Source organism: Pempheris klunzingeri, chromosome 4, assembly GCF_042242105.1.
Source record: "Pempheris klunzingeri isolate RE-2024b chromosome 4, fPemKlu1.hap1, whole genome shotgun sequence".
Lineage (NCBI taxonomy): Eukaryota > Metazoa > Chordata > Actinopteri > Acropomatiformes > Pempheridae > Pempheris > Pempheris klunzingeri.
In genome coordinates this window covers 14669827-14695457 of record NC_092015.1, presented here as the reverse complement: position 1 = coordinate 14695457, position 25631 = coordinate 14669827, and the positions used below count along the sequence as shown (strand labels likewise).

The 25631-nt window shown below is 42.3% G+C and overlaps 1 protein-coding gene across 1 annotated transcript; it reads left to right on the top strand.

Annotated features, from left to right (window-relative positions):
• vps53 (VPS53 subunit of GARP complex) lies at positions 1–25036 on the top strand. Its single transcript, XM_070828745.1, has 22 exons — positions 1–107; positions 600–680; positions 1826–1875; positions 1974–2040; positions 7159–7245; positions 7747–7862; positions 8453–8572; positions 11292–11370; positions 11489–11632; positions 11739–11881; positions 12226–12367; positions 13048–13146; positions 14024–14118; positions 15358–15600; positions 17488–17635; positions 17959–18041; positions 18158–18236; positions 18546–18694; positions 18805–18874; positions 19074–19211; positions 23510–23614; positions 24699–25036. The coding sequence occupies exons 1-22, from the start codon at positions 21–23 to the stop codon at positions 24867–24869; spliced, it is 2496 nt and encodes an 831-aa protein (XP_070684846.1). The 5' UTR covers positions 1–20; the 3' UTR covers positions 24870–25036.
• The last annotated feature ends 595 nt before the right edge of the window (positions 25037–25631 follow it).

The following is a 25631-nucleotide window of genomic DNA, read 5'->3' as shown; positions in this document are numbered from 1 at the left end:
TCCTTGGTTTTGTTTTGACAATGATGGAGGAAGAGGAATTTGAATTTGCCGAGGATTTGGAGGCTATTTTGCATCTTACCCCAGAGGTGCAACTAGCCATTGAACAGGTAACCGTCTGACATGGCTATTTATTGTTTTTAAACATCGTTGCCGGTTTCATTAACACACGGCCAGCTGTCAGCAGGCTCAGTGAATGTGACACTGCTGTGCTACGACCGCTAGCTATAAAACATCGATTTTTCTCCACTTTATTAACAGTGTTTAGCTTACAGCAACGCTTTTAAGATAGTTTAAGGTTAGAGTAACAACAGGCTGATGTTAACGTTACTTGGAAATATTGGGTTTCGTTAGTTTACGAAGCTGCCTTTGGCCATTCATCCAGTGGACGTGAATGTTCCGATACCATTGCATCTCATTTAACGGGATGTGTGTGCGGGTAGTCAGTAATGATAGTTATCAGTGTCACAGCAAACCACTGAATACAGGACAGCCACAGTTTGCATGTTGAAGTCACCCCAAATACATCAAATATTAATATTCAGTGCAACGCTGTCAGCCATGACTTTTTGACTGAGCGACCTTTGTCTTTTGTGTGCTAGGTTTTCCCCAGCCAAGACCCACTGGACAGAGCAGACTTCAATGCTGTGGAGTATATAAACACACTGTTCCCCACCGAGCAGGTACAGAGACACAGTGACACACCTGCAGCCAGACCTACAGACTGGTGACACACTGATGTATATTGTAGTTGTAATAGCTATTTATGGCACAAGTGGATTGACAGTTTCTGTCTTTGGTTAGTTGAAAATGATTTGCGGTCATAAAGAACAATAGCAGACATTATTGATGACTCTGTATTATGTATAAATGTTCCAGTAAGTCATATCAGTGTGACAGTGAGCCAGCATGCACAATAACAGGACTCTGAAACTGATGGAGCTAAATGGAACTCAGCCATCAATGATTTTATGATTTACACCTGTATTTTTCTTACTGTAACATAACAAAAACCAGAGAAGTTGCACAGATTGCTGCCCTTTATTTTTGCATGCATGAAAACATATTTTGTTATATTAAACAGGAGCAATACAGGTAACCACTAAAACCAAGGGGAAATGAATGTAACGCACATCATGTAGGGTACAGGATGCCTGGCATAAGTTAATTTGAGTCCCCATCCTTGATTAGGCTTTTAGATTAAGGTAAAACAACTAAACAAATAAATGGATATAACAGATTCAGAATAAAATCAACTGAACAAAAAAAAAAAGGAAGTTTCTATGAATGTGTCTGTGTGTGTATGTCCAGCACATGCCAGTGTATGCACTGATGAAGGTGCAGATGTCTGTGAGTGTGTATGTGACCATTGCTTGTGTATTGTGAATCCTAAACAATGTCTGTGAAAATGTATATACAATACCCTTCATCCATGTACATGTCTATTCTCCATTTCCATGAGGGGTCACTGTAACCCAATAGTCTGTGTTAGGGCTCCTAGTAGTGTGCATGCATGTTCACATAATTTGGATGTCAACAGGTGAGGGGTTACACCCAGCCTGCATTCGACATGTAGATATATGGAACAGATTTGTCACCTGCTTGTTTAAGCACAGATGTATTCAGTGTTTCAAAGTGTGTATCTCTATTCAGATGTGTTTAGTGTCAAATGATAGGTCAACAGCACAACATAGGACACAGCGGGTTAAGGTACCAGAATTATTTAATGAAGGTTATTAAAAAGACAACTTCAAGTCAACCCTTATGATTACTGGGATGTATGATAAAAGGTTGTGTCATGTTGTGTGTGTGTCCCCCCCCCCCCCAGTCTTTGGCAAACATTGATGATGTGGTAAACAAGATTCGTCTGAAGATTCGGTGAGTTCATGTTAATGACTTACTAATACGTTGTACTAATACACGTTTGTTTATTACCCTCAGTATTATTAAGTGCCGTTTTGTGTCACATTTGATAGGCGCCTGGATGACAACATCCGGACGGTGGTGAGAGGCCAGACCAATGTGGGCCAAGACGGCAGACAGGTGAGATGAGCTGCAGGTCACAGAGGAACATACTGCAGTAACTGACTTCAAATTAGTTTCGCTGCAATTACTTTGCTCTCTGCTTTTATTTTATGTCTATTTTTCCGTCAGATTCAAGTTTTAAAGGAGACCCTTGAAAGTATTATTTTGTTATGGGGATGGTGGTAGAGCAGGAGTTGTTCACAAAGGCTAATTGATACTGTATGTGTGTTGTTCTTAGATAGAAGGGAAATCATTTTAAGAGACATAGCACTGCAGTCCTTTCATGGCCTAATGGCGGAGATGAACAACCACATTTGCATATTTTACATACACTCGAGTAGGCCTTTTAATCACTTGTGGTGTTCAAAACAGCATCCTTCTCCTGAAGTTAGAATGGTGCAATAGCTCGCTCCCAACCCAGAAAAACATGTTCTTCCCGCTCCCCTGCTCTTTCCCCTCTCCACATTGCTTCCATGGAAAAGGACAAGATGACTCAGAACCATTCCCACTGCTCAAACTGCCCCTCTTTACGGAAAACACGTCTGGGAAATAGATTCCCGTATGTAAATACTTAGATTTCTTTTAAACCCAGGCTTTTGAGTCTTTGCCTTTTCTTGTGGGAGCATGACGGAAAAGAACAGCCCCTGCTGATTTAATCCAGGTCCTTGCTCTGTCAAGGAGTTGTGGCTTAAAGGGAACGTGACACCTGATGGGTGAGCCGTGTACGTTCTGACCAGTTGACATGATTAGGTGTGCCTTGTCGTCAGGGTGTCTGGCCCGGTGGCCCTGTCTTTCCCAGTTAGCTACCGTTTGGTAGCGGAAACGCTCTAAATCCCCTCCAGACCAATAACATTATACAGTCACACACAATAATTTTTTTAGTTTGTTTTTCCAACCCCACAGTGCCATTCCAACATTTCCAGAGGGAAAATCCTTTCTGCAGATGGAAAGATGGAGAGGTGTTCATTTCAGGATGGTGATTAACATAAAGACAGCAATAGAATAAAACCAACAACATCAGCAATTTAGTCATTTCTGCTGTTGACTGAAGTCAAACACCGAGCTAAATGCAATCCCCAGGTTGAAACCCAAGATGGTAGCGTTTATGGAAGAGGATGGAGAGTGCAAGACAGGAGGAGAGAGAGAGAAAGTGGAGGAGGTCTGGGGAATGATTTCACTTGTGTTTTTTACTATATTGAGTCAAACAGTAAGATGCTACAGGACTGAGAGTGGAAATGTGACCCTTAGTGGACGGTAATAGAGCTGAGATTTATTATAGGGATGACTGTGTTACTTGGCAATGAAAAACTTTGATTCGTATGTTAAAAAGATTATGAGTTGACATGGCGATATGATGAATACAGTACATCTGTGTACAGTAGATACTTTCATGCAGATAACCTTAATTTGCCTCAAGTCTTTATAGCTTTGCAGGGGTAGCTCCAGTGAATGAATACCAAGTAAACACTGGACTGGATATTGAATCACATTAGGACTAGTGCATACTCACATTGCTCCACAAGCCAAATTGCTGACAGTATGATTGACTGTAATAAATGGTGTCCAGTGGCAGAGAGACACACTCAATTATAAAGACATGAACTTTGTCCTTAACCAGAAGTTATGACCGTGCTCATATGTGGCTCATTTCTGGCCAATCCTGACTAATCCCTTTGACCTGCATGATTTCATGTGGTCAAAATATTACAGATGCTATTTGCTAAAGTGCTGAAGATGAGGGCAGACTGTGGGAATCTCCAGCCTTGGCTGTCTTACACACATACACATATAATACAATATGTGTATCTGCTTGTGGTCGGCCAGCCAAGAGTTTCCCACCACACACACACGTTGTACGATGTTCTCATTTGCCCATTGACATTGCGACATGGATACACCATGTACACCTGCTCCACAGTCAGCTCAGCTCAATGTCATATTTCTAATGAGGGGTTGTTTTGCATTCATTCTTTTTTGTAAACAAAATTAAGCATTTTAGTTAGTTAGAGAGTCTCATTAACGAGGCAGAACATTTGCTATCTGTTATTGCCTGCCATCTACAAACCAGCTAAGTAATTGCTGGGTAATTTTTTGCCATAGAGACACAAACAGAGACCCACACTTACACACTCTAATAGTGAGCTTGTACTTGTCGGTTGCATTTTTAGAAATCGGGCATTTGCACTTTTCATTGTGTGTGGGTGCGCACCCTTTATACACCCACTGTGGTACTGAGAGGGCTGCATTAGAAAACACAGTGTCGGGTGGTCTTCCTATAGAATCGACATTAGTGTAAATATTTAATGTTAACTCAGAAAAGGCCGGTCACAGCTTGTTTTACTTTCCATGCTTTCATCCTTACAGAGCTCTTTCTTATACGCTCTGTCGCTTTCTTTCTCCCATCCCCTAATTTACAGTTCTGCAGCGTGTGTTCTTTCTGTTTTCTGCATTTGTATCTTTTTAATCTGGGTCACGCTCTGCAGATTCAGTTTTTGCATCAATTACATATGGTGACGTTTTGCAGCTATTTAATTCAACTAGTATATCGTGAGCATACACCAACTGCGCTAAAATGTTGTGATGTTTTGTAGGACTGAGTGTGAAGGGGAAATTAAACCGTTAAAGAAAAGCGTAGCAGCAGAATAGTAGCATATTGCTACTTATAACATAATGTAATAGAAAGTGGTGGTTTGGATATTATTGTCTGTCAGCCTTAGCTATGACACAACATTTTTAGCACATGGAGTGATTCTATACAAAGCATTTCCTGAGCTATTCTTTTCTCTGTTAAGTGGACCACGCACTTCTCCTTAAAATGTTTATATGGAGCGTTACACTCAGGCAATGTTCCAACTGTTAAAATAACCCTGTTGGGTTGATCTGATTTATTGTGTTTGGCCCTGGACTCAGAAGTACCATTTAACACACCCTCTGCTTTTGAAAGCTACACTGATGTCTGTCAGAGGGACGAGTGAAGTGCATCCCGAGCCTGTTCAAGCTTTGAAAAGAAGCTCCACACTCCTTTTTTAAACTTTGCAATACCGAATGTGTGTGCCATGGAGCATGTGCTGCTTATTGCATGTTAGAGATACACTGGTGTGCATGTGCATGTTTGTGTGAGAGCAGATAACATCTCGGGCATGGAGGCGCCTTCTGGGCAGTGGTCTCTCTCTGCCTTCCTCAAGGCTAAATACAGGAAATGAGCGCTAGGAAGCAAGCCAGTTTGACTCAGCTGAGTCTGCATGAGCGACAATTGCAGTCTTGGAGGTTCTGGCCTCTTCTGCATGCACTTTGTTTGCTCAAGAACTTCAGGGAACCTCTTTAAAGATTCAGTGGCACTCCCTTCCTCCTCTCTGTCAGATTAAAGAGTTATCACATAACCTGCCTTCATTTTTCCAATTACTTTATCCAATCACCTAACTGCTGAAGGGTTGTTTGAAGCATAACAAGAAAGAAGGATGCATGCAAGCTAGTCAGCTTTTGCTCAACTTGAGTTCCTCTCTGTTAGACTTCAGTGGCATACTGTCTTCACAGAGAATCATATTACGCAGAGTAGAAGAAGTTGCACGTTAGTTTGAGAGCATTTAGGTCAAAACCACGTTATGAATGGGGTAGAATGTCAGCGTGAGTTTGCGGACGTGCTCCCATGGTGCTGTCTTGACTTTGACGGTGTCTCCACGACGCTGTCACCAAACGCTGCAACACTCAGGAAGGAAAATTAATCGTCTGCCGTCAGTGCGAGCTGTATTTTTGTTTGTATGTGTGTGTACATGTGTGCACAGAATTGCGTGTTTGCTCACTCGCTGTTTCTTAGAGGTGCTTGTAAAAGGTGGTAAATTCCTCGCACAGCTGGTGCCGGCTGTTAGCATTCCTGGTGTGTTTGTGTGTGTGTGTTTGTGTGTGTGTGTGTGTGTGTATGTGAGAGAGAGAGAGAGAGAGAGAGGGAGAGAGAGTCAAAGTTGTGTCGCAGTGCTGCCACAGCATCGGGCCAAGTGAAGCCAATTACCTTGGCATCAGATGTCGGAGCACCATCTCTCTTTAGGACCAGGATCAAAGAACAGCTGCCATACCAGATAATAGGGAAATATTAGAATAGCACTTTAACCATCTTACATTGTAACTCTCTAATGGTATCTAATCCAGTCTGGCTTTATAGGCTGTTAAAAGTGCTGATAATCTCTTTAGCCTTTATAGTGACAGCCTTTATGCAGAGATTAGCCTTATGGCTCATATGTCAACCTAAGACCTCTGAATGTCAGATATTTAGATAGCCTGTCAATTAGGCCACCAATTAGTCTGTTTGGCCTTACCCTCTGTCTAGAACTGGGAACGGGCATAAGGGGAGCAGTTTTTCACATGGCCCAAAGCCAGTTGTGAGTGTGGATAAAAAAAAAAAAAAAACATCCCTGGAGATTTGACCTAGACTGCCACAACACAACGGGCACGCAGTTATGTCACACACCACCCTGCTCCTCACAACAAAGTGTTAATAAATAAGTGTAATAAATCTGAAAGGCATTTCACATTTTATGTACTGCTATGATACATGTTAATTAAAAGCAGCATAAATAGCTGGAATAAAAGTTCATACTTTCCAACTGGCACCAGAAAGCATTCTAATTTGCATTTGGTAGGTCGACTAATGCACAGTACACTATAGTACAGCCTGGTGTGTGAAGGCACACTATGAAAGTTGTGAGGGATGAAGGGAGGAGAGGAATTTATGACCTTAAAGACACACCTGTATCACATCTCTTATCGCAACTGCTCTACTGATTGGCCAGTAGGTAGAAAACTCCACTCAGCTATGGTGTGATCCCTTTCTTCGACTTTCTATACTCACTGTGCGTGCCTGTAAACCGAGTTTCCTTGTTCCTTGTTCCTCTTAAGGTTTTGGTAGAACAGTTGTGTTTGGTTTTCCATTTTTTTGCATTCCTGCTGCAGTTTCTGCTTCAGGTGTTTTTCTGACATGCTTTGGGACGGGCTGAGCTGGACGCTGGTCTTAGAATTCCTTGGGCCCAAATTTTCGAGCCCGTTCAGACAACTGATTTGTGGTGCTGCCGGCTCCCAAGAATACAGTAACTGAAAATGTGGTTTTCTCTGTATGTTTCATATTGCCCTGTTTGTTTTTGGCAGGCTTTAGAAGAGGCCCAGATAGCCATCCAGCAGCTCTTTGGCAAAATCAAAGACATCAAGGACAAGGCAGAGAAGTCTGAACAAATGGTATGTACACACACACACACGCAAAGTCTTATTGAAGCTCATCAGTGATATGACCCAAGCACAGGGGAGATACAGCCTCTAAACTACTCCTCTTACAATAGAGGGCTGTGGGGAGAGTTATTTTAAGTTGAGGTAATGCACCTTCCATGTGTCTGTCTCTTACGTGTGTGTGTGTGTGTGCGTGTGTGTGTTGGTGAGAGCCAGAGGAAGGCCAGTGGGCTGGGTGAGTACAGAGAGGATGAGGAAGGGAGATTGGCAAGCAGACTCTCCCTCAGGAGGCATGTAGGAGCAATTATTTTTCAAACCAGTGGGTGTGTTGTTCATCTTGGGCTGTTTCTCTTTTTCCTTTTGCCCCATCCAGTGGACCCAGTCTCTTACACTCGTTCACCTCTTCTCACTTCTTGCTTTCCCATCTCTGGGCTTTTTACCTCGTTTCTTCCATGCTATTGTCTTTTTCTGCTGTTTGTCCAACCTGTCTGACTTGCTCCACTTCCTGCACAGGTCAAGGAGATTACGAGGGACATAAAGCAGCTGGACCATGCCAAGCGCCACCTCACTACATCCATCACCACCCTCAACCACCTGCATATGTTGGCAGGAGGTGTTGACTCTTTAGAGTGGGTACAATCACATTTAACAAATCAAACCAAAAGAATTATGCAATTAACCATAACACCAAAATAAAGCATTTGGATAAGTTGTGAGATGCACACATAATTTTAGTATAAACGATTAGTTGGTGCTTGTTCAAGGCAGGTTTTGTATTGAATCTTGTATAACCCAGCAATGTGTCAAAGGAATGATGAATTGTTTTTGCAGTTTTTAGTAATGTTAAACAGCTGATGTAGCTGCAAAACACAACGAAACAGATATCATATAGAATTTCACCCTGTTTCAAATGGATTGAAACAAAACATACTATTCAGTCCCCACGAGGAGCTTTATCCTTTTAAACTTTAGTATTCATATCCTTCTGTATTCTGTATCCTATTTATTAAGGAGAGCGGGTGGTTTTCTCACCTAAAGCATGTTAGGAATGAATATCAGCGTCGTTATCTGAGAGATATACAGCCAGACTGATGCTCAACTGATACGGATAAATATGTTTACAGAGGCATGTGGTGCAACCACTTAACAAACTGTATTCATAGATGATATACAGATGTATATCATTTATATAACAATAGAATATATTTGTGTGTTCCAGAGCCATGACCAGAAAGAGGCAGTACGGTGAGGTGGCCAACCTGCTGCAGGGAGTGGTCAATGTGCTCGAACATTTCCAAAAGTATATGAGCATACCGCAGATCAGACAGCTTTCTGAGAGGTAACTAAATATGCACACAACTAACACACACACTCACTCAACAGCAACATATGTGCTTACATGAGGTTTTTTCTTTACATATTTTCCTCATCTACATTTTCCTTGAGTGAATCAGCTGCACTGCAGCAACTCTTGAATGTTCAGGGGGTTTAGTGCCTTGCTCAATTCCACTTGGGCTGCTTGGTGAGCAGCACAGCTGAAAGAACAGCTTCTTTTTCTGTAGCCAGTTCAGAACTCAATCAAGCACAGCTTGTCTGATGAACTGTTAAAGTATTTACAGTATTCTGCTGAAGGTATTTTATACTTTATATATGAGGTATGTCAGATTACATCCTGTTTATGCAGATATTCACATGCAGACGTGCACAATCCCGCACATACAGGAACACACAGGGAGGAAAGCCACTGGATGAGTGCCAGAATGAGTGCCTATCATCATGCCAGCATTTCTTCCATTGAAATAGATTAGATGCATACTTTTACTTTTCAGAGTGTATGTTTGTATCTCAACATGTGTGTGTGTCGATTGTTCTTCATGCTTCCAACATGTCAGTCGATCGAACAGTGTAACTTTTAACTGACTGTACATGAAGGAATGTTTGTTTGCTCCGAACAGAGTCATGCCAATATCTGGATGTGGTCTTTTGTTTAAACACACGAGCACTCACACACAGATTTACACACACAAACGCACTCCCAGAGGAAAGTGCATTGTTATGCTGTTGTTTCCCACAGCTCTGACTCATTAGATTTCCATTTTTACTATTCTTTTCCAACAACACAAGAATCAATTTGGGACACATCGGCCAAGTTGATGTTCACGTTCAAAGTAGTGCTGCACCCCCCCAAAAAAAAAGGATGACCTTCTGTTCTGTTTTGACTGAGGTGTGGCAGACAGTGTTCATACCAAATAACAGCTGCGTGGAAGAAGTGACTCTGCGGGAGAAACAGATGATATGAGACACACAGGGAAGGGGAGGATACGAAGACAGGGCTGACAGCTGGACGCAAATGGTTAATAGAAAGTATTAAGACCTTTCTGTGAGAAACATGGGCAGACTAACCCATCACCGCCACAATTCTACGGATGGCAAAAGCAGACAAGGGACAAATGTAAAGACAAGAGATGTTTGCAACAATGGACATAGAGGTGGGATGAAGGATCAGACTAGGTGTTTGCAAAGTTATTGAATAAGGAATGTTTGCAGCAGCAAGGCAAACGGTCAAGAATTATATTTGTTTACATTTATGTGATAGTAGCATTATTCTTAAAGCATTAGATCAATCCGATTGTGAACACTGTATTTAAAGAAAAATATCAATGTTGATTGATGCAGTGTATAACAATATGATAAAAAAAAAGCTAAAGCAGAGGTCTTAAAGCAAATCACTCTCAAAATCTGAGCACATTTTTGTAGGAGAAATGACAAATAATATTTCTAGTTCTGTTCAGTAAATGTGAAAATTCTATAGAGTTACAGGTTAAATGCATATTAGAGCCTCCGTCTGACATTTCTGTGTTCTCGCCTTAACTTTTTTTAATGAAGTGAGAGAAATGATCCTTTTGTCCTGACAGTACTTTGAAGCGTGACTAAATGGAGTCAGTGCAGCTTTCATCTTTGAACAGGATCAACTTTAATTATGTTTCAATAAGCCTTTTCCTCGCCATCGCTTAATGCTTCTCTCGCTGCCTCATCTATACTGTCACAGTTCGGCTGACAGACAGTGAGACATAATCTTTTGCTTTTTTGCGCTACACTATGTGTATACACATGATCAGACAAAATGCAGCCACAGACTGGACACAGTCAGGCCTGCTGCTGACAGCTTGGTCTCAGTCTGATAAAACAGCTGTAGGCCTCTTCTGATGTAATAAAACACTGAGACACATCTGAAACAGGAGCCGTAGAGCACTGTGTGTGAAATATATCTCAGACTGACCAAACAGAGATGGATAGCTGAGTATTTAGCTGGTAGCGAGCTCTTAAAATGACAGTTTGAAATGACAGTTTTCAGTCAGCATCCATCAGTGACACTCCACCTCCACCCTCTCCTGTTTATCCTGGATGATTGTCTTTGGGGGCTGTCCTTGGTTAACCCGGCCTGGATGCCTTCGGGCGAACACAGACTCTCTGAGGACTCTACAGACTCAGATTGTCTTCAGCAGACCTCATTTTATAAAAGCTTCACTGTCATGTGTCTTTGTAATTGCTTCTGAACAGAAAGCCAGTGTATTCACATTCATAGAAACCAATGCATGCACATAAAAACCTGCAAACTTGCGCGCTGATATTTGGATTGAAAAACACATAGCAAATGTTGAGGAATGATTGACTGACTGTGACAGGTATAAATATAATATGTGTGTGTGTGTGTGTGTGTGTGTGTATGTGTGTGTTTGTGTGTATCTATATATTTTGAGTTATAAAATACTTCGCAGTAGCAATTTTAAAGTTGGCACTGTGACACTTCAAAAACATCTTTAGGATTGCCAGCAAGCAGCTTTGAAATACTGACCTGATAGCTTTGAAATGCTTTGAAGTGTCTTTCTCTACATTCTTAAACTAGCTATCTTTGAACTGGCTGATGGCCATAAAAAGTCTGGTGCATATCGGAGGCCTCCACATGAAATTGCCATAATTGCAATATGACATTTGACTGGTTGCAAAAACAACGAATAATTTAACTCATATTCATAATTGGGTTTTGTCCTATTTAGAGTAAAGGCAGCGCAGAGCGAGTTGGGGACTCAGATCCTGGCAGATTTTGAAGAAGCCTTCCCTTCTCAGGGCTCAAAGGTAAATATGCTTTGCCTGGACAAATGAATTACATTTATTTCCATTTAGATAGCGAACTGGTCTAATTTGGTCCCTGTACAAAACTTTGTGTCAAACTTTTATTCCCCTATCCATCCAGAGACCAGGTGGACCCAGTAACGTGCTGAGAGATGCCTGTCTGGTGGCCAATGTTCTCGACCCGCGCATCAAACAGGAGATCATCAAAAAGTTCATCAGGCAGCACCTCTCAGAGTACCTGGTGTTATTCCAAGAGAACCAAGATGTGAGTAAGAATTTGAATTCCATATCGTACGAGGGCATATTTAATTACAGTAAACACTTAAGTGAAAAAGGTGGTGTTGGGGTATTAATGAAAAAGTGTTGCTCAGGTGGCATGGCTAGACAAGATTGATCGCCGCTACGCCTGGATCAAACGGCAGCTGGTAGACTATGAGGAGAAGTACGGACGCATGTTTCCTGAGGAGTGGTGCATGACAGAGCGGATTGCTGTGGAGTTCTGCCACATCACCAGGTACACAGACACACAACACATAGTATGAAAACACATCTAGGGACAAGCATTGCAAATGATCTTAGACCGCAATTTTTAAAAATGTGACTTAAGCCTCTATAATGAATACTTTATGCTGTGTCTCTATCCTCAAGACAAGAAAGGCAAAGAAAAAGGGGAAAAAAGGAAAGAAATGAAAATGTAATTAAAGTAAAAAGGCAGAAATTGGAAATTGGTGGTGGGACCTCATGGCGACTCTTCCCGGTATTTTCCCCTCAGCTTCATGAGAAAGTAATGATGCACTAACAACATTTTGGGATGTCAACAGACTCATACTATGTCAATTTTTCGCCTTTATTTGTAAGGGTGGAGCTTGCCAAAGTGATGCGAACACGGGCTAAGGAGATTGAGGTGAAGCTGCTTCTGTTTGCTATCCAGAGGACCACAAACTTCGAGGGGCTTCTGGCCAAACGCTTCACAGGATGCACCTTGACCGACACACCTGGAGTGAGAAAAGCACACACAGACACACAATACATACACGTCTTATTAACTATTGACTCCAGCTGTTTCAAATGATCCCAACACATAGAAAAGTAGATCAGAGATTGTAATTGCTCCGCTGCCCTTTACTGACACCTTTCTCGCATTGCTTTCTTGTCATCCAGTCACAGCAGCTTTTGCACAATTTTACATGTGTAGATTAAAGAAAACTGCTGATTTGTAGCTTGCCGTGTTCTACGCTCACACACTCTGAGTACTTTTAGTGTCATAGCCTGAAGAAACCTTTTAATCCAGGTCATGTTGGCGTATGGAGGTGGAAGCAATACACAGAGAATTGGCAGACTATTATTATTATTTTGTGAGGCACAACTAGGCCAAGCTTGTTCAGAACTGATATTATGAAGGCACACAGAGGCCTTTTTGTCCTCAGATCGGTTTACATCCATGCCTGCTGGATTCTGTAATTCAATCAGGTATTTGGTTGAGTGGAATTTTCTAACTGGAGTGGCAGCCTCCCATGAAAGTGTCAACATATACATGGACAGACGTGGTGAAACCTGGACTTTATTTCAAAGACAATTCTGTTGTTAGCATGGAATACCCTTAGTGGAAGTAAAACCTTTATGGTGCCCTAGTAATTGAGCGATGGAGAAGATATTGAATTTTTATTTGTGCTTTTACAGCAAAAGAGGCCAGAGAGCCCTCTAGACCCCACTAACCCTTTCCTTGAAGATGAGCCAGGAGAGGATGTGGGCACAGAGAAGGACGAGGACCTGGCCAAGGTGAGTTGGCCTGGAATGACCCAGCCTGTTCTGCAACACAAAGGGGCTGCCAGATGTTACTTCCTCTTCTTTAGACAGAATATTTTTTTTTCCTCTTAAGGGGAAAAGATTGGCTTATTTGCTCATGGATATGCAGCGGCAAGTGGAATGCTAGTGTACCAGCCTTATTTAGATAGTCTCCCATGTACTAACTCAACTCAACACAAGAGTTTAATCTGATATACTTGTTGTCTTGGCTGGAAGATGTAGTTCCACCACCTCTTCATCTTGACCTTAACTAGGCAATAGATTGGCCAAGAAATCCATTGCCTGAATAATTAAGAATAAGAGCATTAATTGTGGGTATTTGGTCAAACATGTAATGCAGATACAATCTATTTTCGACATCAAACATATGCTCTGTTGCCAGTTTGTTAGGTACACCTTGGTAAAACTCCTATGTAACAGCCCTACGATGAGGTTAGAAATACTTCTCAGTAACAGTAGCACAAACTACAGCTTCCAGAATGACCATAAAGTTGAATCCACACCTCTTTAAAACAGTTTTAAGTAAAACTGAACATTATAACCTTCATGAGGATAAGATGCATCACAGTTCTGTTGTTTTGGACTATACTAGTTATATCTATGCGGAGCTATTAAAGCGGTAACTGAGTGTATTTTATGCATACAAAGTCAAAAACATATTACACATGGCACAGTATCAAATATAAAATCTCCCACACTGCGTTATCTTTGGAAATTGTTTCTGTGTTCAGTGTTTTGGCATTCGCCTTTGCTTGGTGAGTTGGAGGCAATACATAAACTGGTACTCAGAGGGGCTACAACTCAAATCTTATATTTCACCGATTCCTCACTTTTTCCCCCGTTCTTTTAGCCCAGGAAGCCAAAAGTTCCGGACAACCCTTTCCACGGCATTGTCTCCAAGTGCTTTGAACCTCATCTTTACGTCTACATAGAATCCCAAGACAAGTGAGCAACACACACACTCATACAAGCAAACAAGGCCAAAGTGGGTCACGGCACACAGACCCAGAATCAGGAGCAGGTTGTGTGTGAAGTTGGAAAATGCATTCTTTTTCCATTGCCCACTCATCAATCAGATCCCCCACCTCCCATTCTACTTCACTGCCTCTTCTGTCTTTCCATCTCTTGTTCCTGTACATGCCTCTGTCTCCAGTGTGGCAGAGATGTTTCCCATTAGCTGCTCGACCACAGACACTGAGAGAAAGAGAGAGAGGGGTTGAATAAGTGCTGCCACAGCAAATCTGCCTCTTTTTATTCCCACCTCTTTATTTTTTTTCTGTTCGGTACCCCCTTCTGTGGTCTCTTTTCTTCTGTGTGATTTGTGTTGCATTCCCCTGTTCTCCATCTCAATCTCTTGCTCTTTTTTTTATTTCTCTCCCCTTTCCTTATAGTCTCTCTTTCTGTTTTCTTCCTGCCTTATTTTTCACATCCCCTTCCTCTCTCCTCTGCCGCCACCCTTCACTTCTCCTCTATCAGTCCCTCCCCTATTCCAGTCATAGTGATTGCTCCTGAAAGTGAACAGAGTTCTGGGACTGCTGTGCTTGCATGCAGCCCCTGGCTTTTGGCTCTGTGGAGCGTTAAATGCTGTTTGTCTGTCCAAGGGAACAGGATTGACCTACTCTGCAGCTACAACCTCATTTCACTTCAGTCCAAGGGCCTTAAACAGGCACCGGCCAGATCAACTTGTCCCCAGTGGGACATAGCAGGAGAGAACAGTGGCCTGCTTGTTTTGTCCTTGGCTTTAGTTCCAAGATTCAGTTGGATTGGGCCACACCAACTGACTGTGGACCTGTTGACTGTAGTGCTGAGGATTTTGATATGCTTGGAATATTTTCTCCCATTTATCCATCTGGTTCTCTGTCTCTGCCTGTTATTTTATCCTTTTATTTATTTATTGTGGTTAGGAACCAATCATATGTTTTTAATGTTTAAATGTTTTTAATAGATTCATTTAATTCCTTTCATGTGATTCTAATCCAACCACCCGTGTGTGTGTGTGTGTGTGTGTGTGTGTGTGTGTGTGCGTGTGTGTGTGTGTGTGTGTGTGTGTGTGTGTGTGTGTGTGTGTGTGTGTGTGTGTGTGTGTGTGTGTGTGTGTGTGTGTGTGTGTGTGTGTGTGTGTGTGTGTGTGTGTGTGTGTGTGTGTGTCTCTCTCTCTCTCTCTCTCTCTCTCTCTCTCTGCAGGAACCTGGGTGAACTGATTGACCGGTTTGTGGCTGACTTCCGAGCACAAGGCCCACCCAAGGCGGGCACAGAGGAGGGCGGAGCAGTCCTGCCCAGCTGTGCTGACCTCTTTGTCTATTACAAGAAGTGCATGGTGCAGTGCTCCCAGCTGAGCACTGGAGAGCCAATGATCGCGCTCACAACCATCTTCCAGAAATTCCTGAGAGAGTACGCTTGGAAGATCCTCTCTGGCAACCTTCCTAAGTAAGACTGGTTCAGGTTCAGTTATTTAAACCAAAAGTCATATACACGAGTCCTTTCTCATATAGATGTAGCTATACTCTGAATATGGAGCTGAGGATACCAGTGTTTTTCAGTGAGTCAACTTTGTCCCATAGTAAAATTAAAACAAAGAGATTCAATGTAGCAATAAAATTGAAGCACTAGCATGACATTGTTACAGAAGCAACTGGGAAAACCCCCAAACTTCTCTCTTCAAATGCAAAGTCATTGCACTTTTTCCAAAAGTTAGACACTCAGTAGAAAAGTGGTGTACATCCGACAATATACTGTTAACAAGTACCAAGAAAAGGCCAAAGTCAGTATTGTCTGTGTGCCATTGACCTCCATTGTTTTTCGAAAACTATTAAAAACACATCACTCAGCCGCATCACTGAACCGGGTGACATATTCCTTTGTTACAATGAATATGTTTTCTCTATATGTTGAGTCAGCCCCACACACACTGTCCTGCTGACAAAAATATATTAGCATTTACTCACCAGTATTTCTAGCATTTCAACAATTTCCATCCTGGAGAATTCATTACATATTCTGGGCAGCCACACAAACACAGATTTATTTGGGATTAATATTTCACAAACAAGCATGTCACACCCATATTTGTTCATCCTTTTGGTATGGTGTTGGGGCTGTTAAGGAGTTCAGTTTGAAACTCGGTGTCTTCAGTGCTTGCTGTGTTTGATGGATTGGGATGGCATGCTATGAGGGATCTGGAGTTGGTTATGTTGTGGCAAAGCCTAATATGCTACCAGCAAAAACATCTCTGGCTCACTGGCCACATTAGAAGCCATCAGAGACGCGCTAGGTTTCTGTCTCAGATATGCATGCGTGCTAATTACACACTTGCGCTTGCTGACAAATGTATACCATATTCTGAGCCATATACAAACTTTACACAAAGATGCACTCAAATGCTTACACATGCAGACACGCTCACCCATTGTGGTGTGCTGTGAATTGGTTTTGCGAGGTTTTGGAAGGGGCCCTCGAAAGGAGCTCGAACTATGTTGTGGTTTTACCCACGTCTGTGTTATGACGTTTATTAATGACTGGGTCGCCGTTGAAGCCTCGTTGGCACAGCCTCTAGACACTTGTGTCTGCTTGTAGTTATGCCTGTTGTGTAAAGATGGCCTTCTTTACCTGAGAGTTTTTTTCTTAAAGCTCAGTAGTAAAGGGGGTCCAAATCCGCCAGTCTTAGGAAAGACAATACGTAGCATTTTGGGGTTTGTCTGACACCTGATACCTCTAATTCATCTTATAACTTGAAGGCAGAAAGAGTAATATGTGATCCAAATGTAAACAAAGTGGAGTCTCACCACAACCATTTAAAACACAAATAACTGAAACCAGCTTTTACTCAGAAACTGATAGATTCTTCTTAACACAAGTACTAACAGTATACAACCGCTATATTTAAGCTATTAATAGGCTCATGTTTTTTGTGTTATGGTCAGCTGAGAAACAAAAAGTCCAGTTTTATTGTCATTAAGTCATTTAAGCATTTTCTCTTCCCTCATTTGCTTGCATTAGCGCAAGTTGTGCATTCAGGTATAAGCATTTCCAAACACAAATCAGTATTAATGATGATATGTTACCTGACTAAGATCCATATAAGTAGCATAGTGGGGAGAATATTTAAGAACCTACATGTGTAGTTTTGGAGAAAACAAATGTAAATGGAAACAGCATGGTTCCTCAAATAGGCGATTAACCTGTGCCGCTCTGATCTGCTTTACATAATTGTCGGCCATGACTTCTCACCATATCAACCCCTCTTTCTCTTCCTCCTGCTGTCTCCATCTCTTCCTCACTCTCTCTCTCTCCTTTTACGTCTTCCTCTCCATCCAGATCCAGCAGTAACAGTGGGGGCCTTACCATCAGCAGTCTGCTGAAGGAGAAAGAAGGCTCAGAAACGGCAAAGTTCACCGTGGATGAGCTCTGCCTCATCTGTAGCATCCTCAGCACAGCAGAGTACTGCCTGGCTACAACACAACAGGCATGCACACGCAAATAAGCACACAGACGCACAAAGTGTCCTAGTGTCTAAGAATTAATGCCCTGACTTGAACTAGAGGTTTATCTGCTGTGACACTGCATGCAAGAGAACAAGAAGAGATGACTATCATGCAACGGTTACAGAAGGTTTGACCTGTGTTTCATCAGTGTTTTGAGGAACTCACAGCGATGATTACAACACAACCTGGAGGGTTTCATCCAGGCTGTTTTTTTGCAGCACACGTACAGCAATTCTGAGTTGGTATTTGATAACAAAATGTGCCCATATGTTTCGAGTCATGTTTTAGTTTCTCTGTTTTCTAGCTGGAAGAGAAGCTAAAGGAGAAAGTAGATAAAGTCCTTGTGGAGAGAATTAATTTGACTGGGGAGATGGATACATTCAGCACGTAAGCGACAACTGCAGACCTGCAATTCATTTTCTCATTGAAAGGGCCTGTCATCTCTTATGTAGTCCTCTTATATGGTTTAATGGTGCTTTTTGTTTACATCCCTGTTTTCTCAGTGTGATCTCAAACAGTATCCAGCTGCTCGTTCAAGATCTCGATGCTGCCTGCGACCCTGCTCTCACTGCGATGAGCAAGGTTGGACACACACAAACACTCACACACAGTCCCACAATCACATAATATGTGATGAGTCCAATACCGTTGCCATTCTTTAGAAAGGGAAATTAACACTACCGTGATTTTGCCCTTTAAAGATACTGTGTCTTTGCCACCAGTCATCATTTAGAAACGTATTATAAACATGCTTTGTTTTAATGTGTAATGCATGTAAAGGAATTGTTATATAGGCCTAATGATAAACAATATTAAACACTATTTGTGTGTAGCATCTGATGCTAAAGCTACCTTCCCTCTTCTGTCTGTCTCTCTCTCTCTCTCTCTCAGATGCCGTGGCAGAGTGTCGAGCACGTGGGTGACCAGAGCCCTTATGTGACATCAATCATCATGCACATTAAACAAAATGTGCCAATCATCAGAGACAATCTGGCCTCCACACGCAAATACTTCACACAATTCTGCATCAAGTTCACAAAGTACCATACAGACACACCTGCACATTCATACACGCATCATTGTACCATCCATAAGTCATTAAAGGTTGCTATAGCTGAGATATTTTTACCTCTTTTTTTCTTTCCCCTAGTTCTTTTATTCCCAAATTCATCAACCACCTGTTCAGATGTAAGCCTATCAGCATGGTGGGAGCTGAACAAGTAAGTTTAATTTATGCTAATCTGCCCTAAAGCTTCATCTGAGCTGCATCATGAGTCACTTTTCAAGCCTGACATGTGTGCTATTACATGATTATTACACCAGAAAAAGATCTGCTTTACATTCATTATATATGTGTTTTACCATGAGTAACTGTTCTTTTATGCCTGTTCTTCTGTCCTGGCAATCCTACCCCACCAGCTCCTCCTTGACACTCACTCCTTGAAGACAGTTTTGCTGGATCTGCCCTCCATAGGCTCCCAGGTGCTCCGCAAGGCGCCTGCCAGCTACACCAAGATAGTGGTGAAAGGCATGACCCGTGCAGAGATGATCCTGAAGGTGAGATGGAGGGGGGGGGGGGGCGCATCTCCAGTGCGGCAGCTCTATTCAGACACTTTTGGCAGTGCAGCTTTCAGGCTCACATTCGTGTAAGTGTGAAGAAGCGCAGAGTCTAACCTTCCTTAGATGAATGTTGGAAAAACACTCTTGCTCTTACTGCTACACTTGTACCTTGCTCTTTAAGTCAGTAGAGATTAAGTTAAACAGTTTACCTTTCAAGTATAAACTCAGAGTGACCTTGCATCTTAAACTGATGGATTTTAGTAGGAGCCTGAGTTCAACTCTAAATACAAAATAGTTAAACACATTTTCAGAGCAGCTCATTCTTTATGGGACACTTCAGATTTTATGACTTTTAACTTGGGTAGCTAAATTCTAGCTGGCCATTTTTACAACCAAAGCTTTAGTTTCTGACCTTTAAAGGCTCGGAACTTTAGATAGACCCTTTTGTGTAAGTGTTGTCTTTATCTTGTTCGCCATTGCACAGATTTGATGTTGATAGTCTGACATATCCAGCTAAACATGAGCTTTGGTGGTGACGCTTAACCAAGAATAGTCTGGCACAACCTGCAGCTAACTGCTTTTTCCACTGATTGAGGTTCCATCGTTAGGAGCAACAATAGACTGAGCAAACATTTCTCCTTTGAGTGTTTGTGGTTTGACTGGCGAGCCAGTATTAAAATGTTTGTCTTGAGTCACTCGAGCAGATTATCTACTTAGAGTTTATTTTGGGGCAGAATAACCCTTTAATTGTGTCTTTAACCCCACTCACAATAGTGCTTTATGAGCATGTTTCCATAAAATAACCCACCTCACATGAGGTAGGGACGGGAATAGCAATGGAGTTCATGCATGACTGGTTTAATGAGTGAGAGACGGGCCAACACAAGACGCACACAAACATATTTTTTAACACTGAACGTGGTTGACCTTGAGCCAGTGGAGAGGTGTGAGTGAGTAAATAAGCGAATATACGCAATCATGCGCGGACTCACAAAAACACACACGTGCAAGTATAACGTGGTGTGTATAGGATGGTGTCTTCCGCGAGAAAAACCAATACAGGATTCAGCCAGTTAGCCTTGCCTCAGAATTACCTTATGTGACCCTAGAGGACACTGGTATGTGGCTGCCATAGATGAACTCCACCCTAATTAACCGTCCCTTGAGTGTACAGAAATGCACACACACACACACTCACACACACAGTACACGCCTGCCTGTCCCTTGATTTCCCTCGGACTCCTGGGAGGCCTTTCCTTCCTGAGGTGATCGTGGTTAGACCGTCTTGATGTTTATAACAGTGTGACCTGCTCTGATCGCCCTGTGTCAGCCCTGCCCTCTCTGTGAGGGCTTTATGGTATTATATAGTAACCACTCGTACACCCTGTCTTGGACTTTGCTTTGTCTCAGACATTGACTGTCCAGCAAACCTCTCTCACCATTTGGGCCTCCTCTGATTGTGTTCTACTGGGATGCACTCTGTTCCATATGGCCTGTGTAAGGCTGTCTTTGTTCCCTGGAAAAATGCCCTGAATGCATATACATGAATTTCCACTCATCTGCCACACATTATTAAAGCCGCTTTCACATTATAGAATTATAGAATACGTTCACATCAGCCCACGACTGTCTGCTTTTCCTGAATTCGACTGCCAGCGGGCCCCTTCAGCTGGAATGTGATCTACATGGCTTCTGAAGAACTCTCACAGACGAAGCTGACACAGAACGAAGGCCTTGGAGGGATGCATTACTGTGACAGCAGAAGACAAAATAATCATTGTGGAGGCTAGAAATCTGATACTACAAGAAATATCAAAAGAAAGCCTCTGGTAACAGACATCCTACAGAAGAAAATTCGTAGTGATAATTAGAATGATTGACAAATGATACAATCCTAACAAAGTCTAAAAGAGTAGTGATAATGCTGCTAAAGGAGATGCAAACAAGCATTGCATTTTTTTCCCCCCGGTAGCAAGAAGGCGTAAAAGGATGAGTTTTTTTTGAAAGAGCCGTACAAAGATTTCCCCTGTGAAGGTTTTTGGCCTTGGAAAGACAAAGCCCATCTGAGCAAAGAGAAGCCTTTGTACTACGGCCAGCATTTTAGCCATCAGCCTTGTGCGACATCAAGGATCCTCACAGGTAATTGCTTCCACCTTTGGCTGATAAGGAAGCCTCTGAAAGACAAACCTATCGAAAGAAGGTCAATACAAGAATTCCTCTGTCTACGCCCAACAACAGTTTTAAATTACACTCTGTGATGCTGTGACTTGAAATTAAATCTGGCTTACCCACGCCAAGAAACTGCAATTCACTGGGACAATTAAAGCACAATTGAAAGTTTTCAAAGCTCAGTTTGAGATTCAAGCACACAGCCCACTGCAAGATTTCTTACACATTTCAAATAATTAGGCCTGTTAAGTTCTTGGAACAGTGTTGTTTTTGCAAGTTTATACCTTTGGTAGCTCATACAGATAGTCCAGAGGGGTAAATTGGAGTGTAAGAAAAGCTTGTTTTTCAACACATTTATTTACCACCGTCTTTAAATTAGCTGTTCTTACAATTATCTAATCTCGAAGCTGACTCTTTTTTTTTTTTTTTTTTTTTTACCCATTCGAGAGCAGCGAAACAAGCTGTTAACACAACATTGACATATTATCACCTTATAAAGTTGTTCCGTGTTGGAAAACAGTTGCCCATTTACACATTTAGCACACAAGGACTAACAAGTACTTATTTGGAGGTTGTGGTGTTGACTCCTGAGGGAAATGTTTGGTACAGTGCCGATGGTGTGCAGTGGGTTTATCAGAGCTTCACTGAATCAAAAGAATTAAAGTGCTGTAAAACACCAAAACAATGAGCTGAAAGATGCTAAAACGGTATTTATGGCTGGTGGAAACTGCAGTTAGGCCGTAGTTTTCTGCGGGTTTATCACCACTAATGACCCCTTTCACATTACACAAAGCCATTTTATCCTTTGTTGATATAAGAATATTGAATAGTGCAGCTTTAAACGGTTTCAATGTTAACTGCCACTCACAGAAGAGCGGTCACTTTTATTTTCAAGTTTTCACTTAAGATCCCATCTCTTAGATCTTTTACGCAGCTGTCAAAGCTTCAACTTTGAGTGTTAAAGCCGAATATATTTAGGTTGTCTGTTTTTGTGCAGCAATGCTCAGTTATGTTCAAAGTACATAGGATTCTTTCTCTCTGTCTGCCTGTCTGAGACGGCCTCTCCTGGCCGGTTCGATGCCTGTGAGACGTGGCTGTTTTCCACGCTCGCCCAGCCCAGCCCACCGTCGCTCCAGCTCGCTCTCCCACCTCTGAAGTTCTCTTCTGGGGAGAATTTAAAAGGCTTCCCCCCCTTCCTCACCCTTGTTCAGCCTTAATGTCCCTCCCCCCTCCGACTCTGTTGCTCACGCTCTCCCCTTTTTATGCCCGTTTTCATTCTTAAACTCCCTCTCCCCCCTTTCGTTCCCTTTTTTTTTTACAAGGTCCCTACAGGCCGTTGCTTTGGCCTGGCTCCAGGACAGTTGCTAAGTAAATCACTCAGTCAGCAGGGCTAGTAAGAAAGCAAAGAATTCCACACGATCCTGAGCCTTTCATGCCTGCTCTTCCCTCGCTTTCTCTCCTGCTTCTTATTCCTCAACTCTCTCCCTCCCTGTGCAGCCTCTCCTATATTTTATCTTCAGTGAAAAGAGAAGAGTAAAGCTTGAAAAGACAGTTTGGGTCTTTTCTTGGGGGGAAAAGAGAAACATTTTGTGAGATGATCCCTGTGTGCATGCGTATGCATGAGATGGGAGGTGGGGGTCTGTCAGCCATGTGTTGGTCTGCCTGCTTTGTAGCGGCTGCAAGAAATGCTATCCGATCCACGTTTTCCACCCAGCCTCTATTGTTGGGAAAAAGAAAAGCAGCCAAGAGAACTCAATCCAGAAAGACGTGTACCCCATTAAACTTTGTCTGCCTGCTCTTGACTAATGCTGATTTTTGCCCAGACTCATTATACCCCATAAATAATTACCGGTGAAACTAATTCTTGCCCACTCATGCATGGAGTAATTGGTGTGTAAAAAGAAAAAAAAAGAGTGAGGAGTGGGCTCCTAAATATAGAACCATAGTCTCGACTTTGTTTGCAGCCAGAACTGCTTGGTTTTGTCAGTTGTAGCCCTCCCTTTCCCTCATTTGGGCCATAGCTGCCCCATGTGGGATCATTTAAAGATCTCTTGGGTCGTCCCATGATGGTTCGCAGGAAAAGAGGGTGGGGGTGAAACCGACATTAAAACTCTACTTTTCCGCAGGTGGTGATGGCCCCACATGAACCACCAGTGGTGTTTGTTGATAACTACATCAAGCTTCTGGCTGATGGAAATCCTGAGACCTTCCAGAAGACTCTGGATATGAAGGTCAGTTGGTGTGACTCCTATCATTTAAAGGAAAACTTCAAAATGTTGTGAAATGCCAGTATTGTATAGTAAAGCAAGAATGAAAGAGCTTCAGGGTGCATTTAATGATGCGTTCGAAATCCTGCTCAAGTGCAAGTCATATTGCTTGTGACTAGGAATGTTCCCACTTTTCACATTGTGTTAAGGACTGTAATTTACAAGTGTAGATTGACTGATTCAGAAAATGTAATCAAAGCAGCCTAAACTGAGCCCACACAAGGTGACACAAGGTGGTTCTCTTGTCTTTGAAAACATTTGAAGAAATGCCTATGTGGGTTTGAATGACTGTGACTATGACTATGACTATGCATCCTCTTTATTAAAATAGATCTGTCTCTCTATCTTTCTCTCTCTCTCTCTATCTAAGAGCTAGAGGAGAAGATCAATAGTGCTCTCATATCGGCATCTTCAATACAGAGCTGTACCTAGCAGCCCGTTAGCTTAGCTTATGGGGGGGGGGGCAGTCTGGCTCTGATTGAAGGTACCAGCACCTCTGAATCTCGTAATTAACATCTGCACATAACCCCCTATAAAACTACAAGCTGTAGTTTTTTCACTTTGCTTTTTGTATGGATGAATATGCTCCGTCTTGTTTTTAAACAAAGAAGAATATAGCATATTAATCAGTAAGCTTTTGAGGTGCTCAAAGGCAGATTTTGTTACCTTCGAACGGAGCCAGTTTCCCTCTGCTTCCAGTCTTAATGCTAAGCTAAGGTAAGCGGCTTCTGACTCCAGCGTCATACTGAGCATACAGATCTGGGGGTGGTATTTATCTTCTCATCTAACCTACCGCAAGAAAAGCAAATTAGCTTATTTCCTGAAATGTCAAACTATTGTTTTAACGTTGCAATTTAGCATTTTCTCATTTCGCCTCTGTGATCTCACCTGTTTTCATGTTTTCCCATAATTATCTTTTGCAGAACCTGTTATTGTGAACCAGCACACTCACATTTCTGCATTCTTCTCTTGTTTTGCCCACTAAGAAGGTTTTTTTTTTAATACTTAGTGATTTCCCCTGTGTGTGTGTGTGTGTGTGTGTGTGTAGGGTCTGAAGCGCAGTGAACAGAGCAGCATGCTGGAGCTCTTCAGGCAGAGGTTACCCACTCCACCGTCCGGGGCTGACGGCGGCCCCTCTCTGTCCTTCAGTGCCCCCACCCCTGAGCAGGAGTCCTCCCGCATCCGCAAACTAGAGAAACTCATCAAGAAGAGACTGTGAACAGACACGCACTGAAAACAAACCTTTACAAACATGAAAAAGGCTGCGGGATGGGATGGTCCTCACCTCTCTTGCAGTTATTCATCTCACAGACTTCATTATGCTCCATTCACTTATCAGGGAGAATCACGGAAAAGATTAAAACGTGAAGTGAATTTTCTGACTGAGAGTAAAATGCACCCAAGGTGACGCCGGATTATGAAGAAAGCTCCTCAGCTGCTACCTGCTGTTGTTGCATATGTCATTTACTTCTGTAATTTCGTTTGGTCGTTTCCATGACACTAATGTCCAAGCTTTGCAACATTAGTACATTGTTGCACAGCGTATTCGCTGTTAACTAACTTGTGCTCGGGAAGGTCTGTGGCTGCCTCTGTGAGACATATCTAATCCAGGAAGAATAGATACGTCTCTACAGGAAACCTGATCTTAATTTAAATGAACAGTGTGTTTCAATGGTCGCCATGGTTTTCCTCAACTGTTTCATTTTTAAGACGGGAGGGCACTGGGGTGAAATTTACTTGCATGGCAGGCATCCATTAAAGTGGACATGCGTCATAGGTTTCGAGGTCGTTTGTGTGAACGGTGACCTAAAATGAATCTTTGACTCGGGGGTTTAGAGTCTGGGACAAAGAGGATTTTTGGATTTCCTGCATCTTCTGTCAGACATGAGGCCGGCTTTGTCTTGGCATTTAAAATCTCTTTAGGTTGACTTGGAAATTAGAACCAGCCCCTAACCCAGGAGGAGGGTGTAACAGAGTATAT